General features: G+C 32.6%; 1 protein-coding gene across 1 annotated transcript in view; it reads left to right on the top strand.

The window, feature by feature from the left end:
* LOC149802352 (uncharacterized) overlaps nucleotides 1-23,691 on the top strand; it is a 25,729-nt gene extending 2,038 nt beyond the window's left edge. The window contains exons 2-5 of the mRNA XM_089951584.1: nucleotides 3,097-3,258; nucleotides 10,084-10,206; nucleotides 15,078-15,266; nucleotides 22,555-23,691. Of these exons, the coding sequence (XP_089807710.1) occupies nucleotides 3,112-3,258; nucleotides 10,084-10,206; nucleotides 15,078-15,266; nucleotides 22,555-22,614 (519 nt within the window). The 5' untranslated portion in view covers nucleotides 3,097-3,111 and the 3' untranslated portion in view covers nucleotides 22,615-23,691. The remainder of the gene's footprint in view (nucleotides 1-3,096; nucleotides 3,259-10,083; nucleotides 10,207-15,077; nucleotides 15,267-22,554) is intronic.
* The last annotated feature ends 811 nt before the right edge of the window (nucleotides 23,692-24,502 follow it).

The raw sequence follows: 24,502 nt of genomic DNA, 5'->3' as shown, positions 1-24,502 counted from the left end.
TATGAATTGGTGTTGGGAATTTACCATGAAGCACATTGCAATATTAAATTTGCAGTGTGATACACATCACAGTGAAACAGATTTTAATGTTTCTTAGTATATCATGTGTCTTGATAACCAAAACTGTTGTAATTTCCACTAGACTGTATACGATCTTTATTCCACACATTGTAACATGCTCATTCAACATATGTGCATATGTTTACTATCTATTGTTGATCGATTGTTGATTATTTTGACTCCATTTACAGGAAAAGAAGAGAGAAGAATTTAACTTTGTTTGATAATTTTTGTTTCTTGTACTTATTGTAAAGCACATTGTTCTTTCAAGAGTATCTGATACATTCTGTCACAGAAAATGAGAAATTTAATTTCATCAGCCAGTACATGTATTGTTGGATAGGAATGTCATGATCTTGACATGCATTGATGATTTATTACACATGTATTTAAAAAGTTGTTATTTTATATTGTAAAAACTAAAGAAGTCATATTCAATTGCTCAAATGTAGAAGTAGCGCATTAGCAGAAGTAGTGCATTAGTAGAAAAGCTGTTAAGGACCTTTATAGATCCTAGACATAAATATTTAAAATGTTATTAAAAAATATTCTTTTCTGAGAACTTGCTCTAATCATATTAATTACTAACCTGACTTGGAGAAATAATGAGTCAGCTTTATTTTTGAGGGCCCCACATAAATTGGGCTGCTGCTTGGCTAACTATATTTGTGCCAATTTTAAAAACCTTATTCTTTATGAATCATAATTAAGTAAAATTTTAATTTTTTTTATAATGAATCTCAAAGAAGAGGCCAACATAATTTATTTCCACTTTCCTTCCCACCTCACCCTATCTTCACATTTCAGTTTGTACCAAGTCTGTTGAGGAATATAGCAGCTCTTAAGAAATTATCTAAAGCAGTTCTGTTGCCTAGGCTACTTGTCTTTGCATGAAAATATAGCAATATATTTATTCATCGACAGTAAAGTGCCATAGGATATAAATGGTAATATTAATTCAATTTTTTCTTTCTCGTTAATATATTAACGATATCCTGTCATTTGTATATGAAAGTGAATTAAATTTTAAACATGCATATGTAATGCATTAACATGTCAGACATGAGTGGAATTTTCAGTAAATTACTGAATTCATCAATGTTCCTCTCTGACTGCATAGCTTGTAGCATGTTGGTGATGTGCTATCCGTGACATTTTAAATATTACAATACAAATAAATAGCCCCTGTATCTGGAAGCAAAATGGTAATGATTTTCTCAGTAACTTTATATCAGTAAACCTGAATTTTACTGTGTACACATGTGAGGTTTCTTAACTGGTATAATTTTATCAGTAGAATTCAACAAGTATAATTTTCATTTACATGTAAGAATTTTCTCTTATGCAAATTTCTAAACCATCCTGAATTTTTGGGTCACTACATAACTGAATTAGTGTTTTGGTTTCCTGCATTCCCTATGTCAAACCTCTTAGGTTCTCAACTATTTTGTTTACAGTAAGCTGTGCATGTCTCCTAGACAACAATGCTAATTCTGCATTCACTCTTGGGAAGACTGCAAAATCATTACAATTGGACAAACAAACATCAAACAAACATATAGGGGCCCTGAGTGGCCGAGTGGTCTAAAGGGTTCATCATTACAGATCACTGATTCCATTAGTGTCCTTTACAGACACTTTTTAAACTATATTTATTATAGAGGTGCATAGTATTACCAGTTCACCAGTTTACCACTGTATATTTTTCCAATGGTACGTACCATTGTACATGTACTTTCTCACTGCACTGGTACATTGGTAGTTTCCGTCAGCAAGAGATATACTGAAATTTCAAGTAATCTTATGACTTGAATGATATTAATGGTACATTTTAATTTTTTCTAATAAAATAATTTTTTTTGTTTTTGTTATAAAGCAATTGTATTTGTCACAAATTAATTTTGAATGTTATAATACAGTTATATTTAAGAGCCTTTGATCACACTTTTGACACATATCGTGTATGCCAACATGGTAGCCAATTAAGATACTGCAAAAGAGATTCAGGCCAAATTCAATTTATGGTCCACTTTTGGATTTTAAAAAGAACAAGTATTTTTTGAGTAATATTGCATGGCCTTGGGAGAAAGCTAAAGTGTCTGCTGCATGAACATACATTGTTTGTTTATAATCAGAGTAGTTCCTAATACACTACTATTTTTAGACACACGTCATGCAGTATGAAGCAGTGCAATATGGAAAAATACTGCATGACGTTGACTGTGTGAAAGTAGTGGAGAAAATGAATGAGCATGTAATAAATGTTAATATGTTACACATATTCATTTGATTTTGATGAGAGCAGTTTCTTTTTGATTAAATTTTACACAATTTCTCAAGTAATATTTTCACATGGTAAGTGTGTTTTATGTTTACTGGCCTTCTATAGTATATACCTTGCCCAGGTATTCCCTGCATATTATATCAATAGTGTAGCCAGCTTCAGTGTCACCAAGTCCTATTTTGTCAACATACTCTCTAATGTTAGCACAATATCTTCACAGTTTTTCAGCTATAGTGTCAGCTTAATCATCTGACTTTAGTAACAGTTTTTAGATTACAACTTATTCAATAATTAACATATACATAGCAAATTCATCTGCTATAAGGTACTGATCATTTCATTGGGAGGGGGCTGCGATTTTCTTTTGAGTTATTTATTTTATTTTATCTCAGGATAAATTACTTTTTTTATAATTACCTGTTTACAAATAATGCAATGGATATATTATAGTGTTATTTTACTATAAACCAGGGAAATATATTTTTACAAATATTGACAGTCAGACATTTGAAACAGTGTCAAGCCCATGCCCCAGCACATTAAATTGTTACTCACTAATATAATTGCTGTATACCATGGTATGTTGAGAAATACCACGATATACAACTGTACATATTGTTCACAGCACCCCGCTCTAATTTATATGTGTTTTGTTTAGTATCAGCTGATAACTGTTGACTGTCACTGATCAGCACTAAATGCACAATGATTGTAAAAATAATAAAATTATAGAATTTTTTTTCCTCCAATAGAATATATCAACAGAAATGGACACAGCCTATCTGAAGAAAAACCTGGGAAAGTGCTTGACAGAATGTTTGACAGAAGTAGCAGAGAAAAGGCCTAGAGATCCTATAGAATATATTGCACAATGGTTGTACAAATATATCGACAATGAAAGATATCGTGAAGAAGTAAGTATCTGCTTTAATGTGCCAATCAAATGCTAAAGCGCTTACTTGTACTATAAACTAAAAAAAAATTCAAATTTATGGTTTATTTCTGAAAAAAAACTTTTTCATCATTCATTTTCAGGGAAAATAGTATCTTCCAACAGTTTAATATTTTACTACGCAATAATTTTTTTATATTCCAGACCCTTTATGGTACAATGATGCCTTTTGATGCCAGACCCTTTACTGTACAATGATGCCTTTTGATGCCTGACCCTTTACTGTACAATGATGCCTTTCATGGCTAACTCATTTAAGCTACCCACTACTTCCAAAATAAACTTTTTACATCCATAACTATCACTTATATTGCTGACAAAACCAATATAGAACATAAATATGAAGTGAATCATTACTTTCATAACAGGATTAAACAAACTGCACAGTTCAGTTAACACTCATTAATTTGATGCAACAGTATTTCAACCATTTGTAAACATGTACTCAGTGTCCATAGTTGCAATGTGAGTCTATGTGCTGAAAATATGTTACTGACTTTTCACTGCTTACATCCACCATTTTTGCAACAAGGTTGACCAAGATCAACCAGTTTCTCAAAAATAAGGATTTTTGATTTCTCATAAACATTTGTTTGCTAATACATGTACCAAGCAATTAAAAAAACATACAAATGAAGTTCTTGAATATTTGTCTTTTTTAAGAAACAACAAAATGTCATTAGTCAAAAGGCACAGTAAATTCTGCTAACCTTTTCTAATTGGTGTTAGTGCATGGTTATCGCAGATTTATCTTTAGAGAATTTTTTTCCATACTATTGAAAGTCACATACACTTTTTAAATTATTACCATTCATAATCTGTTGAATCTCACAAAACGGTTCTTGCACAATAGTCTAGAGTTCCTTAATTCATTATTCCCACATGCTACATTTATGTGTCTTGTGGCAGTACCCTATTTCCAAGCCCTGTAACATCAATATCATTCAAAATACACCAAAGTGGCTGGTATTACAGAAAAGGAGACAGATATAGCTCTTCAGTGATAACAAATAATATAGATTTTATACTCGTGTTAAAAATTCAGTGGAAGAAAATTTGAGATGATTTTTTTTTCAGGTAAAAAAATAATAGTTTTAGGACAGAACATTGTGTCCAGATTTTAGACTTTTTGCCCTTTGATCTAAAGCAGATAGGTTCAGAATGCACATGGACTGATGAACCTTTGTAAAAATTAGGATTTGGAGTTTAAGAAAAAGGGGCCAGGACAGGAAAATCATCCAGTAAGCAAACCCACCCCACCCCATAAAAACAAAACAAAAGAAGTCCAATTTTCAACATTCTGCACATGTACAGCCAAAATAGCCAGTCAGAAACAATGTCTTTTATACATCTATGCATCCAGCAAAATGAAAATCTCTCAGAAACTTGTATTTGGATGCAATTAGCTGTAACCCACAAAATGCCATTCCTACCCCAGTTTATGGCAGAAATGAAAAGTCTCTCTTGGGGAAAATGTGTTAATCAAGCACTGGACACTTCAAAAACCATTACAGTTGTTACATATAGACTGTAAATCAATAGATTTCGTGCTCATTCAGGTTTGTTATACACAGCTTTTCAAAGATCTGCAAAACTTACACATTTCATTCTGTTTCTGTTTTGATGATGATAGGGTGTAGAACGATGGCAGGTTATCAAGTTTCAAAATTATGACTACTTATGCTGGTATAGAAAAATTTCATAAAGATACAACAAATTTTTCTTTATTAAGGGATATAGAGATGAGATAAATTAATTTGATCATGGTCTTTAAATAACTTATTCATAAACAATAATAATCATGATACAAAAAGATAAAAATGTAGTAAAGTGTATCCAATTTTATCAGTTTCATTATTTTTGCATAATAGAAAATGTTAGAGGTTTTGATTAATGAAATATAATATATAAATTATAATCAGTATATGATACATAAAACTAATTTAAAACAGTCCAAATTTGGAAAGTTTGAGGTACAAGAGACATTAGTCTTTTCTGTGCTGCAAAGAAGTGTCATTTTTACAGCAGGCAACAGGATTTGGTTTATGAATCCAAATTTTTGAGGAAGGGGAAACAAATTAAAGTACTTTTTGTCTTTTGTGATAAATACTGAAAGGCACATACATACAATGTAACCATTTGAATAGTTGAGATAAATAAGTTATCCACTCATCAGTCGATTTCACTTTATAAAGTTATTGTTGGTGATACTGCTCCAGTGGCCTAGTGGTTAGAGCATCAGCCTTGGATGTGGGGGGTCCCCGGCCGAGTCATACCAAAGACTTATAAAAATGGTACTAACAGCTGCCTCCTTGGCGCTCAGCATTAAGAGGTTAGTGTTAGGACTGGTCGGCCTGGTGTCAGGATAATGTGACTGGGTGAGACATCATGCTACATGTCTGCAGCATGATGCCACAGTGCTAGGTATCACTATAATCTGTCACACTGCAGACATTGTAGCAATATGACTGAAAAATTGTTAAAAGCTACGTTATAAATCAAAATCACACACACTCACACATTATTGGTGATTGTGTCAGGATATCACTTTATAAAGTTATTGTTGGTGATTGTGTCAGCAGAATGTCACTTTATAAAGTTATTGTTTTTGATTGTGTCAGAATATCACTTTATAAAGTTATTGTTGGTGATTGTGTCAGCAGAATATCACTTTATAAAGTTAATGTTGGTGATTGTGTCAGAATATCACTTTATAAAGTTATTGTTGGTGATTGTGTCAGGATATCACTGTAAAGTTATTGTTGGTGATTGTGTCAGGATATCACTTTATAAAGTTATTGTTGGTGATTGTGTCAGGATATCACTTTATAAAGTTATTGTTGGTGATTGTGTCAGAATATCACTTTATAAAGTTATTGTTGGTGATTGTGTCAGAATATCACTTTATAAAGTTATTGTTGGTGATTGTGTCAGGATATCACTTTATAAAGTTATTGTTGGTGATTGTGTCAGGATATCACTTTATAAAGTTATTGTTGGTGATTGTGTCAGGATATCACTTTATAAAGTTATTGTTGGTGATTGTGTCAGGATATCACTTTATAAAGTTATTGTTGGTTATTGTGTCTGTACTACTTATCCAAGCTTAGCTTCCTAGAATTATATTTACCTGTGTAAGCCTGTCTACTTTGCAGCCCATCTACTTTGAAATATAATTTGTATACATGTATATATAATTAAGTGCTTTTTTTAAAAGACATTTCCAGGTATGTTCTTTATGTAAGCGTTTTTGTGTTCTTAACATTAGTACATTTCCACATACCTGTTAGATGGTTACAGTTTACAGGCAGTCAGTGGGGGAAAAAATAAGCTGTAACCTTAGCCTTGACATATCTTTCTAGTATAATGATCATGATATTATTATCATGTCATAAAAAACAACCATATAGCAGTGAAAAATTTACACTCATGTTAATATCACTAACACCCAGGGGAAGTCTGGGGGTGAGCTGTCGAGCATTAACCAGTAACAGTGTTCTAGCAGACAATGACCTTTTTACTACTCTGATACAGGTGAAAAACTTTTTTTAAAAAATAAATGGATTTAACTTTATACTCAGAAAAAAATTAAGCAAATTTAAGGAAATCTCTATTAAATTTTGTCAAAAGCCCTGTCTGTATAAAATATATGATGACTAGAAAAATATATCCTAAGTTAAAATTAAAACTGTTACTTAAGAATTTCAGATTTAAAAAAAAATAGATGGATGTTTAATTGTGTGACTTGTTCCTTTCAAGAATCGTTCTGACTGAATGAGAAATATTACACTCACAAAAACAGAGTTCTATACACACACAAAAATCAAGTCCCAAAAACGTTTCCTTGTTTCTAGCATTGAAATTTGGATGAATCTGATGATCACCAAATGTCAAGGGTCAAAGTTGAAAAAGTCCATATGGTACAACATGCATAACCAAATAAAAATGAAAAATAGAAAATTGCATTCATCAAGCTTTGAAGCTGGAATCATTTGCATGAAAATTAAATATATAAGCATTTAAGCTATATGGTAAAATCCATTTAGAACCTGATGCATAACAACAAATCACACATCCTAATGGTGCAACATAAAATGACATCATTTTTCATATATCAACACAGCAGATATCTGCTTCATGGGTTTTGCAAGCATAACATTGTGTTGATAGATGGTCAACAAGATGCAGACTTTCATATTTTGGTTACAATAAGACTGGGTAATGAATATAAAGCAAAAAATAAAAGATTGCAGTTGTTATCATTTGTTTTGCAATTTGCTGCATAGAGAGAAGAACCAGGACTTGGCTAATTTGAGTGTTGATGAATAGGTATAAGGAATATAGTCATGAGAATTATGCTTATTATGTGATCCTGATTTTTCAAATTTTTATTGTTATTATTTGTTGTTCTTCTGATCTGATTACTCCTAACAAACTGCACAGACCCAGATCTGCCAGTACTGTGCTGGTAGATCTTGGTCTGTGCAATGTGCAGTTGGACTCAACTTTAAAGTGAGTAATATACAGAATCAAAACTGCCATTTAAACAAAGCAAGAAACGTTCACTTTATTTGATGAAAATTAATTCAAATGACCATATTTATGTAGGTTTTTGCCTCATTTATCTGTCTGTTACCTTCTCTGACAGTCCCAGGACAGATCACTGATGGCATCATCTGTTACATTCTCTGATAGTCCCAGGACAAATCACTGATGGCATCATCTGTTACATTCTCTGATAGTCCCATGACAGATCATTGATGGCATCATCTGTTACATTCTCTGATAGTCCCAGGACAGATCACTGATGGCATCATCTGTTACATTCTCTGATAGTCCCAGAACAAATCTCTGATGGCATTATCTGTTACATTCTCTGACAGTCCCAGGACAGATCACTGATGGCATCATCTGTTACATTCTGTGATAGTCCCTGGATGGCATCATATCCTTGAACAAAAATTGGTCACATACTAATTTTTAAAAAATTTCAATGAGCTACTTGCATGCAGCTCACATGTAAAGTTTACCAGTAAGGAAAATTGCAATTATTGATTTGAATATTATTGTCCCTTGATCTGATGTCATATGTACTGAGCTAGTTGTAATCGTTGTAGGCAAAGCACATATGAGCAACATTGTATTTTAGCACAGTTACATGTAATATGATGAAACATATGTAACAAAACAATGCTGCAAGCTTAACAGAATAACTTCCTTAACAAAATATGGACTGACCTTTAAAACAATGGAAGCAAAATCCTTGTTGTCAGGGTCATGAGGTATAGGTTAAACAAAACTGAAGCAAAGCATTGTTACAGTAATAGATTTTTTTTCATCTCACCTAGAAATGACAAGGTATCATTTTTCTGACATGATGTCATATTCATTTTCAACAGTGTTCAAGTTTTGTGTTTTTAAGTTTATGAAAGTCACATATCTTCTACATCAATTGTTGTATTAAAGTGAAACATTTCTTTAGATCTTATGTTATAACCTGATGCAAGGACCTCTGTCTTGCCTTAAAAAGCAGAATGCATTTTGTATTATTGTCAGCAATGTAAAGTTTTGTGTACAATTTTTTGAATGTTACATATACATGTATATAATTGGCTGTATTCTACTGAAACTTTGGGATGATATTACTTAGGTCTGATACTTATTCTCTGATGTGATGGAATTTCCTGTCTCACTTTTGTATGTAGAATGTTGCATTCTTGTCAGCAATGTTAAATTTTTGTGCTAAAGTTTCTGAAAGCCTTATATCTTGATTAGTTGCTGTATTCTTTTGACATTGAGATAATGTTACTTTATGTTAGAAGTTTTCACTCTAATATGCAAGGAGTTCTTGTTTGGCCTGCATAATGATAAAGCTACGTTATCTCTAATAGTTACACCATCTACTTCCATGGTAAGATGCTGTATTCTGCTCAACCCATCTTCATGAACTTACAATGAAGTGGCATGGAGTTGCACATTTTCTACAGATTCCTGAATGTTTTTCTGAATGTGTTTGGGCACAGACAACAAATTCAGTTCCAATTGACTATGATGTTCATGTTTGTCCAAATTACTCTGCTTGTAGGATAATACTGGCACAACATGCTTGAATCCTATCCACAATCAATCCGAGAGGCTGGTTGGTTGGTTGGTATGGGTTTAAAGCCATTTTTCAACACATAATAGGCTATATATGGCAGCTAGTATATTTGGTGGATAAAACCCTGGGGAAAACCTCATGAAGAACCACCAGCCAGTGGTAAGCTACTGGCAAGCTTTCTGACATACCAACATTGGCTGAGCCCGAGACTGTGACCCATGCAGACAGAGGTGAGATGTCAGTGATCTACGAAGGCGAATTCCTTAGACCACTCAGCCACCTGGGGACCCATATTCCAAGAGGAAATCTTTATAATGATTTTTTTAAAAATTCATTTGTAGGAGCTCACTAAATAATTCTGGCACAATGAGATCTCCCCATTAATTACCTGTGCGGCAACAACAATAAAATGGTTCGTAGACTGAGGCCATATAATGTCTAACATGTTTTCAATAATAGGTTTCTTCTGAAAAATTCATAAATCTTTTCTGGTAATTATTTTCAGCCAGTGAGCAACCTTCATTCTTTTAAATACAGTATTTTATCTGCCATCACACAAAGACTGGTTCCATTGGTCTTAACATAATTAGTTTCCCATCACCATACAATGTAACAGAGGCAGAGAGAGTTGCCAGATTCAAACTCCAGTTCACTTTCTTGATTATAGTATTTGGATATTTCTTTTAGGAAAAGAAAGAGAAAAAACAACTAGAACAGGAGAAGATGGAGTTTGAGAAGGAGGAAATACTTCGTGCCCAGAGGAAAGAGGAAGCACTTAGAATAGCTCAACAAGAATTAGAAAGGAAAAAGGTAAAGAATCATGACAAATACAGTTATTATTTTAAAAAGTAGAATAAATACTCAATGTTGATGAAAGGAAATATTGTGTACTTTATTGTTTCATTAATATTTTTAAGGATACACTTCTTTTTTCTAATAATTTGAAGGTTTGATTTGACCCACATTCCTGTAATGTAAACAGCTTAACACTTTTGTAATATGTGGTATTTGCTGTAGTTACTGTGAAGTTATGAAAAGAAAAGCCTTGCTTCTGATGGTAATAAATTAAATTTTACAGGCTTAATATATTTATAGCATCACAAGCTGGACACATTTTATTAGACTCAGCTTGCCCCAAAACTGGAAAATTTAAATTGCCCTTGGGAAATTTGAGCTTGCCCAAAAGTGTGACAGTATAATATCACAACGAAAGTTGAAAATAAGCTAAAATTAAATATGGGATGTATTCTTTACATTTTTTAATATTTTTTTAAGATAAAGATTTTCTATTATTTTCTTTGTACTATATTTAACACATTAAATACTTAAAAGTTATCAAAAAAGATATATTTAGTAGTATATGTAGATATATAGATGGAAAAATGGAAGGCTAGATTTGTTAGTTTGGGAATATAATGCATGTATTTTTTGCAGAGCAAAGATAGATACATAGATATGCAAGACAGATACATTAACAGACTCATCTCGTGAACTATATCAACACTAATGAAAGGTTGTTGGGGAAATGAGTGTTTTTGTAATGAATGCTTTCAGAACACTTATTTTTATCCATTTGCCAAACAACAAGAACTGGTTCTTTATAATATAAATGTAGTAAAATTATTTTACCAGATATACTGGTACTTTTGTTGTTAAATTCCTAAAAATTTGTTTGCTACATTATGTAAATGTACCCCTCTCCCCATCAGCAGGTATTCATGTTGAGGAATTGAAAATGTAAAGGTGAAACCCTAATTGTAGATTTAAGTAAATTGTTATTAGCTTTACATCTGTTGTTGCAATACCATTAGTAGAATGGGAGTTTTGTGGGTGGTTGTTGGCATAATTAATTACTTTTTTATCCTAGGTGGTATACTTGATACAAATAAGATGAATTTGATTAATGGTAGTATGCTAAACATTGCCATCCAGCCCCTACATTTGTATGGAATCATGTCCCATATATAAATAGTCAAACTTCCTTAACCATACACATACCTGCCAACCTTGTAGGCAGTATTGGGAATCTCTTTTTCACTAAAAAAGTGTGTGGTCCCAGTGGGGATCAGTACATGTGACACAAATAAGTAACAAGTACAATTAAGAATAAGTTTTATATTTGCACAAGCCTATAGAACATGACAGCAATTTAATACAGGAATTAAAAAAATAGTTTCTTTGATGCATTAATAAACATTCAAAAATAGCTACTATATCCTATTGAGAGTTCATTATTCATTTTCATGTGTCATCACCACATACACACGCACACAGACACATGCATGCACATACACACACTCATATACACACTCTGAACCACACAGTTATTAAATTTAAAAAAAATACTCAACTTTTCTGTCTTTAAAATGCATTGGGTAGTGGAATACAGTATTATATTATACTTGCTGATGCTGACTTTGCTCACTGGAACATTTGAAGGGAATGTAGATGTCATTAGAGTTCATCTTAACATTCATTAGCTGCTGGATGGTACTGTTTTTAGTGTTCATCTTGACATTCATTAGAGACCGAATGGTACAATTGTTAGTGTTCATCTTGACACTCATTAGAGACCGAATGGTACAGTTGTTAGTGTTCATCTTGACATTCATTAGAGACCGAATGGTACAATTGTTAGTGTTCATCTTGACACTCATTAGAGACCGAATGGTACAGTTGTTAGTGTTCATCTTGACACTCATTAGAGACCGAATGGTACAGTTGTTAGTGTTCATCTTAACACTTTGTAAAGACTGTATGGTACAGTTGTTAGTGTTCATCTTGACACTCATTAGAGACCGAATGGTACAGTTGTTAGTGTGCATCTTAACACTTGGTAAAGACTGTATGGTACTGTTGTTAGTGTTCATCTTGACACTCATTAGAGACCGAATGGTACAGTTGTTAGTGTTCATCTTAACACTTTGTAAAGACTGTATGGTACAGTTGTTAGTGTTCATCTTGACACTCATTAGAGACCGAATGGTACAGTTGTTAGTGTTCATCTTAACACTTGGTAAAGACTGTATGGTACTGTTGTTAGTGTTCATCTTGACATTCATTAGAGACCGAATGGTACAGTTGTTAGTGTTCATCTTAACACTCATTAGAGACTAAATGGTACAGTTGTTAGTGTTCATCTTGACACTCATTAGAGACTGAATGGTACAGTTGTTAGTGTTCATCTTGACACTCATTAGAGACCGAATGGTACAGTTGTTAGTGTTCATCTTGACACTCATTAGAGACCGAATGGTACAGTTGTTAGTGTTCATCTTGACACTCATTAGAGACTGAATGGTACTGTTGTTAGTGTTCATCTTAACACTTTGTAAAGACTGTATGGTACTGTTGTTAGTGTTCATCTTGACACTCATTAGAGACAGAATGGTACAGTTGTTAGTGTTCATTTTGACATTCAATAGGAACCAAATGGTACAGTTGTTAGTGTTCATTTTGACAATCATTAGGGACCAAATGGTACTGTTGTTAGTGTTCATCTTAACACTTAGTAAAGACTGTATGGTATTGTTGTTAGTGTTCATCTTAACACTTAGTAAAGACTGTATGGTACTGTTGTTAGTGTTCATCTTAACACTTAGTAAAGACTGTATGGTACTGTTTTTAGTGTTCATCTTAACACTTAGTAAAGACTGTATGGTACTGTTGTTAGTGTTCATCTTAACACTTAGTAAAGACTGTATGGTACTGTTTTTAGTGTTCATCTTAACATTTAGTAAAGACTGTATGGTACTGTCATTATTGTTCATCTTAACACTCAGTAAAGGCTATGATATTGTTGTTAGTGTTCATCTTAAAACTAAATAAAGACTATGGTATTGCTGTTATTGTTCATCTTAACACCTAGTAAAGACTATGGTATTGTTGTTAGTATTCATCCTCACACTCAGTAAAGACTATGGTATTTTTGTTAGTATTCATCCTCACACTCAGTAAAGACTATGGTATTGTTGTTAGTATTCATCCTCACACTCAGTAAAGACTATGGTATTTTTGTTAGTATTCATCCTCACACTCAGTAAAGACTATGGTATTGTTGTTAGTATTCATCCTCACACTCAGTAAAGACTATGGTATTGTTGTTAGTATTCATCCTCACACTCAGTAAAGACTATGGTATTTTTGTTAGTATTCATCCTCACACTCAGTAAAGACTATGGTATTGTTGTTAGTATTCATCCTCACACTCAGTAAAGACTATGGTATTTTTGTTAGTATTCATCCTCACACTCAGTAAAGACTATGGTATTGTTGTTAGTATTCATCCTCACACTCAGTAAAGACTATGGTATTGTTGTTAGTATTCATCCTCACACTCAGTAAAGACTATGGTATTGTTGTTAGTATTCATCCTCACACTCAGTAAAGACTATGGTATTGTTGTTAGTATTCATCCTCACACTCAGTAAAGACTGGATAATACTGTTGTTAATGTTCATTTTCACACTCATTAGAGTATGGATGGTATTGCTGTTCAGACTTCTCCAAACAACTTGCTGAATTTGTCTTGGCATTGAAAATGGCCCTTTCTGCATTAGCTGTGGTGCAGGGTGGTGTTACTCTGTCAGTTGATGTCCTATAGTCCAGAATCATTAATGTCAGTATGGTGTTTGCTTTATCTACAAAATATAAAATGTTTCTTCCTCACTGCTGCACTTCACAGAATCAAACTCCATCAACCAGGAGTTCAGAAATTTAGTTGTGCTAACTTCAGAGATACATGGCTCATCCTTCCATGAATCACATCTGACTTGAAAAATGAGTTACACTGACAGAGACACTGCCCCTAACCATGTCATTCCAACTACCTAAATACCAAATGAATCAAGTTTTGCATTTTATGTATGAAGTACAAAAAGACCTGACTTCAAGAAATGTTGCAGTTGATCATGAACTAATGAACTAGCCAGTGGTCTGGAATACAGATGGCATAAACATAGTCCTTTAAGGAATCAAAGTTTTGTTGCTTCAGAATCCATATTTGATTTACCTAACTTAAGATAAAATGAGTTGTTCAACATGTGTACTTTACCTAATGGAAACTTACCTAATTATCTCTCTCAAAGCAATATTTTAAAAGGATTAACCTAATTATCTCTCTCACAGCAATATTTTAATATGATTATCAAACAAAATCCCCCTAGCTATTATCAGTCAGGTGATTACTTTGTGGAATGGTTGCTGGTTATTTCCATTCATCTTTATCATTTAATCATCTCTTTGATCAGAGGCTATATAAACATCCCACTGTTTAATTGTGAAGCTATGCAGATCATGGCCATTTACTATTTAATAGGCTATGGCTACAAATATAAATCACATTGTCAGAGAATGTCTCCCCTTCTTTCATTTTCTTTTAAAGATTTAATGTCAGTTATATTTAATCAAAAAACAGGATCATATTGGTGAGTTTGTGACTCAAAGTCATGTTTTTCCCATGGCACTTCATGTATATTCTCAAGACTGTTATGATCAGGAAATTTCACCATTTTAGGGAGATGGCTTGCATAAATAGGTTTAATTGGTATTAAAATGACTTTATTAGGACTAAAAACTGTTGCCAGTTTATGGAGGAGGCTGGGTTGTGGAGGGGTCTCTGAGGCAAGTTTAGCTATTTAACTACATTGATCTATGTAGTTTAACTTTTGCAATTTTTACAGGCAGAGGAGGAGAGAGCAAAGAAGGAGAGTGTATCCCCTGCCAAACTGCCACCTGTGATAGAAGCCCAGGAACCAGCAGATGATGAGCCCAAAACCATATCCTCAGATGAGACCCAGGAGCTGAAAGAGGAACCTGCAGGGGAGGAAGCAGGGGAGATGGAAGCACAGGAAACTTCAGAACAGCCAGGAGTAATGAGTTTTCTTTACTTGCTTTACATGTGCAGATTCTTTCAGAGCACTGTCAAAAAAGCTTCACAGCTCTGTGAAAATATAGAAAATTGAGTGAAACCAGGGTCTGTTGACATGTGATCTTTTGTGCATCTTAGTGTAGAGTAAACTGCTACAGATAAAAATCCAGTAGGTGAATTATTGAAGGCTTATGAGAGCATCATTGTGTTTTAAATATGTTTGACATACAATGTTCTGCATGCTAGGAAGTAAGGACACACATGTATTGAAACTTATATATTATATTCAGATGGCATCATGAATTGTACATGGTGCTGTGTATCAAAATATATTAATCCAGATGGCCTGAAAATGTCTTAAAGAGTTCCTTTTGTAAGGGGTTTATTGATTTTAATGGTTTGAAAATGTCTAAAAGAGCTCACTTGATAAGGGCTTTATTGACTTTAATGGCCTGAAAATGTCTAAGATAGTTCACTTGATAAGGGCTTTATTGACTTTAATGGCCTGAAAATGTCTAAGATAGTTCACTTGATAAGGGCTTTATTGACTTTAATGGCCTGAAAATGGCAAAGATAGTTCACTTGATAAGAGCTTTATTGACTAATGGCCTGAAAATGTCTAAGATAGTTCACTTGATAAGGGCTTTATTGACTTTAATGGCCTGAAAATGTCTAAGATAGTTCGCTTGATAAGGGCTTTATTGACTTTAATGGCCTGAAAATGTTTTAGATAGTTCACTTGATAAGGGCTTTATAAACTTTAATGGCCTGAAAATGTCTAAAAGAGTTCACTTGATAAGGGCTTTATTGACTTTAATGGCCTGAAAATATCTAAAAGAGTAAGGCTTTATCGACTTTAATGGCCTGAAAATGTCTAAAAGAGTTCACTTGATAAGGGCTTTATTGACTTTAATGGCCAGAAAATGTCTCAAAGAGTTCCCTTTGTAAGGGCTTTATTGACTTTAATGACCTGAAAATGTCTAAAAGAGTTCTTTTTGTAAGGGCTTTACTGATTTCATAGTTTTTTCCATTTTTAATGTGGACTAGATGCATTCAACTTACCCTGTAAAGACCAAGACATTCATACTGTTAAAACTGACCCTATGATGTTAGATGGTTTTTTCTTGTATGGGTATGTAGGCCACAAAACATGGATAGACTTCTAGTAATGTACAGGGCTTGAATTTAACACCTGCATACTCACAAAATGTGACTTATTTGTGGATGATATTAGTTGAGATTTCAAGCTCTTCCATCTTTTTGCAAGTGCTATATTTACTTGTGATACACACACAAAAATTAGTAAATCACCTTACAATACATAATTTCAGCAAAATACATACATACAATTCCTAAGAAATAATAAAAAGTGGCATTAATTCCTTTCCAAGGGGTTGTGTAGCAGTAGCTTAGTGCTATAGCTATACATGTATCTTTAGAATTGATAACACACTGTTGACTAGAATGGATCAATATCTTTTCAAGAGAAATTAGAGCATCTCTATAATAGGCAGCCATTATGTAAATATTTCTAAGATATTACATACACGTGACAGAAAACATGGGTCCAGTCAGTTTTATGATGTAGTCATTTCTAGTAGTGTCAAACACATATTTTGCCTAAAGACTATGGTCACTGGTTGCGTTCTGCAAGTGATTGCGCATGAAATTGAGTTTATTTAATAAATTATTATTATTATTATTATTATTATTATTATTATTATTATATATGAACGTTAAAATAGCTACAATATGAGTAGTTTTTCTCCATTTGCATGAGAATATTGTGTGATTTCCAAATCTGGGAACATTATTTTGAATAGATCTGAAAAATGATCTACTACCAAAAGCAGGTGATTATATGTGGCTATAAAGTTAGCAAGTAGTGTCTCTGCATGTGTAACAATATCCATAATTGATTCCAATTCTCAAACATGGAGTTTAATGATTGCGTATTTGTTGTCATGGTTAATATGCTTTTATGAGATGGGGATTATGCATTAGGTGTGATGTAATTCTTACCACCATAACAGGTTTTAAAATCAGCTTTACAAGAAGAGCAGAATATATGTTCAGGTTCCTTTAAACTTGATTGTAACCGATGAAATTCCCATTTCCATCTTTCATTGAATTTCATGTGATATTTCAGTTATTTGGATTTTGATGTTTTGGCATTAGGAGATAATCCTGTCCAAATTACTTTTTATCATACATAGTATAGACTCTAGCCCATCTCATCAACTTCAAGCATGAAAGCAACCTTGGAGAGAGATCAGAGTAATGTTTATTGTTTTATGCTGATTGAGTTCTTTAGTAACCCAACTGTTAGAAGTTAATCTTTATTCCTTTTAGAAATTACTCGTGCTCACACATAGTATAATCCAACTTGATAAACTTCAAACAGTGAGGCCAGCTGACCTTGCCAACAGGATCAGTGGGTGAAATGAGCATTACATTATCTTGCCCTGCTTAAGGCAGTTTACATTTACATGATCAAATCCAATATTACAATAAATGTTGCATACTGGAACCAAAATGTGAAGAAAAAAATGGAAATAATTTAAATTTTTAATAATGATTTTGCATAAGCTGCATATATTAGTCAGAGACAGAAGGGATGGGAGACATCACTAATTTTGGGAGAAAAACCCTCCCATGCAGGAGCTTTGTAAAATCTGTTACTAAACCTCTTCTGATGACTAGCTCAGTGAGGAACTTTTATCTGCTGATCAAAGATATTTGTGTCACATATTAGCCTGACCCTAACCTTAAAATGATATGGTTGTCCCTAGTATGTTCTTTTTATATTTGGTGAAGCTGGTTCTTTATGAATATCTTATGGACAAAAACATGGACATATGTGATGATCCTAATTAGTTTGATCCATTATAATAATGACATTAATACACCATGCAGTGGCAAAAACAAATAGTCAAAGATTGTACATGTACTTAATTTGAAAATACAACATGTTGGTTTTATGAAGATTCAGTAGTTGTGATTAATAGTTGTGGTTACAATTTCTGATCTGATGGTTCTTGGGAGGAAAAAAACTAAATTTGTAACTGTCCATTCAAGCAACATATAATCTTTTAGGTATATTCAGTGCTTGCTGATTTGTACCAGTTCTGTTTGATTTGGTAAAATTGTACAAGGGGATTTTATCATGGTTTTAAAAAAATCTTTGTGAGAAGTTTTGAATCTGTTTTCCAGTCTATAATGGTTTAATAGTTTCTGGGACAACTTATTCAATATTGAGGTCATATGATATATACTCACTTATAAAATTAGTCCAGCTGCAAACTGCACAGACCCAGATCTGTCATTGCATAATGTGCCAGCAGATTTGAGTAATAACAAACAACATTGACCCTGATCTGCATGTGCATTATGGCAGATCAGGATCTTTGATGTTTGCAGTTTGACTTGATTTATAAATGAGTATATGCAGTACTTCTTGGCATAGAGGCATTATTATATTGTTATTATAAAAAGTCACTTTTCTTGTTTCTGGATCTTTTCACATTCATCCTGTAATGCTTGGGATCCCGACCTTTTACAGTCATTGTACAAGTAATCCCTGAAAACTAATTCTTTGACATTGACAAGATGCTATTTGTAAGTTAGGTTTTGCATAAAGCATGATTTACCCAGGTGTATTGAATATGAAGGTGGAAAAAAAACATGTAGAATATATTTGATTACCTAGAATTGACTTGACAGTTCCAGTACTGATTGGAAAGACTTAGAGTACAAAAAAATTACTAGTACTCTATATAGGTTAAAGAAAATCTACTAACAGGAAGGTCAAAAGGAGACAAGTTACAGAACAAACACACATTTATTTTGAATATATTTGAAGGGAAAAACACTTATAAAAGACACAAACATTGCCTCCAAAACAGTTTAGTATGATCATTTCACAGAACTCCTACAAGATGAAAACCCAGTGAATAGTAATCATGACAACACTGATGATCAGAAACTGACAATATCTACGATTATATAATAACCAACCAAGAGATAATAACCAGTTTAAGGTCTAAAAAAGCAAAACTCCTGGACCTGATATGCTTCCAAATATCTGTTATCAGTTGATTTGTAAGAATGTTTTTAAACTCTTTTTAATGCATGTAACTTTCTCAACAACACGGCTAAAAGTATCATTTGTCCATAATATAAGAAATGGAGTGGAAACAGCCCCAATAATTATCAAGGTGTATCTCTAATTACTATACTATGCAAGGTTTTCACAAAATGTTTTATGCAGAAGAATTTAAATTTGGACAGAAGAAAATAATTTCTTTGATGAGACAGGTTGGTTTAAAAAGATATATAGCACTGTTGATAGCATGTTTAATTTGCAGTCCTCTGTGCAAAACTTTTATCCAAAAGAAGGGAAGATTTGATTTACCTTTTTGTTCATTTCAAGTAGGCGTTTGACAAAGTTGATCATTGAAAAATGGAGGTTTCACTTATCTTTAAGGGTTTCCACAGCATAATGATAAATGTTTTAAGAAAAATATATGCATTCTTGAAGAGTTGTGTTTGACAGATTGTTTAAAATGTACTCTTCAAACATGACATGGTTGCATGCTAAGCCCAATTTTATTTAGTATGCTTTATTGTACATATATGATATGGCAGACATTACTTTATTATACACATATGATATAGCAGACATTGCCCTATTGTACACATATATGGCAGACATTACTTTATTGTACACGTATGGTATATATTGCTTTATTGTACACATGATATGGCCAACATTACTTTATTGTACACATATATGGCAGACATTACTTTATTGTACACATATGATATAGCAGACATTACCTTATTGTACACATATATGGCAGACATTACTTTATTGTACACATATGATATGGTAGATATTGCTTTATTGTACACATATGATATGGCCAATGTTACTTTATTGTACACATATATGGCAGACATTACTTTATTGTACACATATGATATGGTAGATATTGCTTTATTGTACACATATGATATGGCCAACGTTACTTTATTGTATACATATATGGCAGACATTACTTTATTGTACACATATGATATGGTAGATATTGCTTTATTGTACACATATGATAAGGATTTATTTTGATATGGCAAACTGCTCTGATTCAGTCAGAGTACTGCAACAAGAGATTATTATAGAAAGCTTATATGAATCTAACTGGTTTGGAAAAAAACGTCAACAAGACAAAAAGAGTAGTATTTAGGAATGGTTTGTACATGAGGAGAACTGAAACATAGTATCTTAAAGCAGAATGAATACAAAAGGTGCCTTACCATAAATATGTGGATTATTATTTACACCAAAGTCAAATGGTCCATGGCTTATCAAATGTTAGCTACATAACCAAAAAGAAACCTGTGACACATATATTATTTTTGAAATAGGTCGGGCTCTTTCATGTTAGAGAAATGTTTAAAATATTTGACTCAAGGATTAATCCAATATTATGTTATTGTACTAAAATATGGAGATTCGAATACTCTAAAGGTATAGAGGAAGTTCAGTTCTGTTTAAATTTTACAAATAACTGGATGACTTTATGAGGATATGGTAGATTCTCTTTCTTGACCTCATTATGAGATTATCTTCTGATAGGGCAAAAAAACAATGTGTTTCTAATCAGCCAATCATCACTGTGTTTTTTTTTGCCAACCTAGCACTTTTTTTCCCAGCAGGGTAAACAAATTTTAAACAAAAATCTCAAAAAAAGAAAATCTCAGAATTGATTTTTGCTTCTAATTGAGCAGGTTTATCCAGTACTTGAGGTACTTACTACATTATATATATTAAACATTATACTATATATTTTTAAAAAACAACCTACCTACCTACACTGTTTTTAAAAACAGTGCAGTAGGAAATACATATTTTGTTTGCCTAGATATCCACATTGATGATATATTGTGTTGAAAAAGTTAGATGAAGTGGTAGGGTCAGATGGACTACAAGGATTAAATATATGCTCTTTTGACATGACTTTGGATGGATAGTCCAGGGTGTTGGTGATGAAAGTATATTTATTTTGGAGTTCTATCGGAGGATCAGACACCTGCATTTCTGATTTTTTCAGAGCTTGTTACTAATTCCTAAAATGTTATTACTATAGTCAATATTCCTTCTACAATGTGAAAAATACCACTAATGCAGTATGCTTTTTACTTTCACTTATATCTAGCAATGCTGTAGTAACACCGTCTAATGAATAACATTACTTGTATAAATCATTTGTTTGGAGAGAGTTTCTTTTATCCCCATCACTATTCAGAAATAAGAATATAGATTTCAAATAAGTTGCATTAAAAAAATGTGGCATTCTAATTGTTTGTATCATTGTTATGGATATCTTTATCATCTATTTAATTTATAATATAGTTTGTATTTAAGTCATTTGGGTTTATGACATTTATATTTTAATTATTTAATTCAGTGGCAAGCTAGCTCTATATTAAAGTATATGTACACTAGATTTTAGGAATCTCATGGATCAAGGCTGATTGGTATGGTGAAGTAAAAACTATTTAGGTCAAATAAACCATGTTTGGTTTGAATGGAGGTTATGTCAACAGTCAACATAGCATGATTCTTGGGAGTACATTTGTCTTGTAGTACTATCATGCACACCCTAATTGTTGATTGGTTCACTAGTTTGAGAAGGTCATAATAAGACTGTCTGAGCTATTTCAAAATAGTATGATTTAATTGTTAGAGAAAGTTTTAGTGATTAATCAGATCCTGTTGATTTGGTGCCTGTATAGAGACTATATAATGAGAATACATGGACTGCGAGCTCTATTCTTTAGTCTATGCCTGTTCTGTAATAGTCATTGAGAAGAAATAGTGATTTATTTATAATATTTGTTCATTGGATTAGCAGAGTGGAAAATCTTTTTTTTTAAAGTCAGTACCTATAGGATTTTTGAAAGGGTTTCTTTCTCATGAAGGCTTTTTCAGTAATTATCCTCTAATTCAGGGTACATTAAAGACTTGATGTTAACATACATGGAGGAAGGTAAGATGTGATGTTATTGAAGCACTTTTGAAAGAGCACATTTAGACAAATTTGTAAGAAAAAAGACAACCAGAGTAAGGTTCAAAGGAAATAGTCATGTAGATTTTACATACTGGTTGTATTATACTTTGTCATTCTTTCCTATCTATTTTCCCTGAATGTGAGTTTCCATTATGTGTTTATTGTTGCTTTTGCCCTAAATATCTGGATTTTACAGAATTCTTTTGTTTTCTGCAGGACGAACCAGGAGACCAGCAGACTGAGGAGGAGCAGACCCCAAATGAAGAAACATCTTAGATATACAACATTTGACTGGTTCTCTTTCATCACATTGTGTATACTATATAACTTTCACATTATGGAGAATATATTACAGTTAAATTCATTTGTAATCACCTGGATTAGAATACTTTAACTTATTCATTCTAACAGGATGTTTGTATATCTGAACATTCGGTGGCACCTCAGCACAATAATGGCTGTATGGCGCCAATTTAAAGCAAATCTTAACAGAGATAAGAATTTTATTCTTAGCAAGTTGTATGCATATTTATGAGGTAATCTTGTTGATTGCTTGAGGCTTTCATGACAGGAAACCAAATTGTGATTTGATTTTATTCTGACTTGGTAAATGAGATTATGTCATCATTGTCTTTGATTATGAAATAAGCAAGATCTACACATACTAATGAGACGATTTGCATCTAATGGGCTGAGTTTGTTGCCTCTCTTGAGTCTATATTTCTCATCCAATTATAGTAAAACTAAAGTAAATTCACTTAGAATTGAGGTCTATTCATGTCAGTGATGGTTTTATCTTGGAAATGTTTTAAATCAGACCTGAGGTCAAATTGGCATTATACAGAGCCTGGAAGACAGTTGAAATAGGAATTCGCTCATACAGTAGCACATAAGCCCACTTAGTTAAATGGTAAACAGTTAAGTTATTGAAGCAGATGAGCTTGGGCCTGTATTTTATTTAAATTTTCCTTTAGTGGAATTTTAACTGGCCTTTTCCATTCTCAACATAAATTTATACAATTTCTGTGTAAATTAAAGACATTATGTATTTCTGTTTGTTGATAATACATTTCATGAGATGTGAACTATTCAAGATAAATATAAAGAAAATGTAATATGATATCTGATATTGTTTAATATCACTTTTAATATCATTCCACAATTGTTATTTCTCTGATGACATGGATTGTTTGTAATGCAGAAATTGGTATGTACTTTTATTGCATCATATCTGAAAAATTGCATATTTTTATTGAATAAAATTGAAACATTCACTAGCTGTTTGTTTTTGTAAAACTTGATGATTTAATTTGAACGAATTTAAAAAAATAAAGTTGGATTTTATACAGGTAACTTACTATGTCTTAATTCTGCTCACACAATTTTTGGGATATTTTTAAAGGATGCTCCTGATTAGAAAAGTTATTTTACGTTTTGCCATTCCCTTAAAAATTCTTGACGATTTATCATGTCTCTTATGTAATCATGCGAAATAAACTTTACTTGTGTAAAATAATTTTAAGCATAAGGTAATATGTTTTTATATGCCATCATAGACTTGGTACAGCTTGACAAGGTCATATCTAATTGGAAAAATTATTGGCTGCACCACTATTAGTGAATAGACAAAACTACATATGTGTTTGGTGCCAAGTCGGCAGAGTATATATGTAATAATAATAATAATAAAGACTTTATTTAGAGAAGGTAACTCAGTTAGTTGCAGAACAAATCTACCTTGAGGCCTTCTATCTGTTATGTACAATATATACAGTATATACAATATGATGTGAAGAATCTGGCTTGACACTAGATAATTAAGTGATTTTAAAAATCAAAGTATCAGGCCTGGAACATATGCACAGGCATCTGTGAACACATAAACATACATAAAATATCATCCTGCATTGAAAAATTCAACTCTGAAAATGATGCAAAATTACAGAAAAGCAGGCAGTATTTATTGTACTAGAACTGTCCAATTGTCTAAAGATTTCATCCATTTGAGACATTGATTATGAAAAGAAGAAATGCTAGGAGCCTGCCTTATGTCCCTGAGAATGTTGTTCCATACCAGTGGACCAGTATATTGAAAACTTTTTTTAAGCAATTCATTTTTTGGCCTTGGTATAATGTAATTTTTTCTTCTTATGGACCTTAAATT

Source organism: Sinohyriopsis cumingii, chromosome 3 (genome assembly GCF_028554795.1).
Source record: "Sinohyriopsis cumingii isolate HCF-2022 chromosome 3, ASM2855479v2, whole genome shotgun sequence".
NCBI lineage: Eukaryota > Metazoa > Mollusca > Bivalvia > Unionida > Unionidae > Sinohyriopsis > Sinohyriopsis cumingii.
This window is presented reverse-complemented; position numbering and strand designations above follow the sequence as displayed.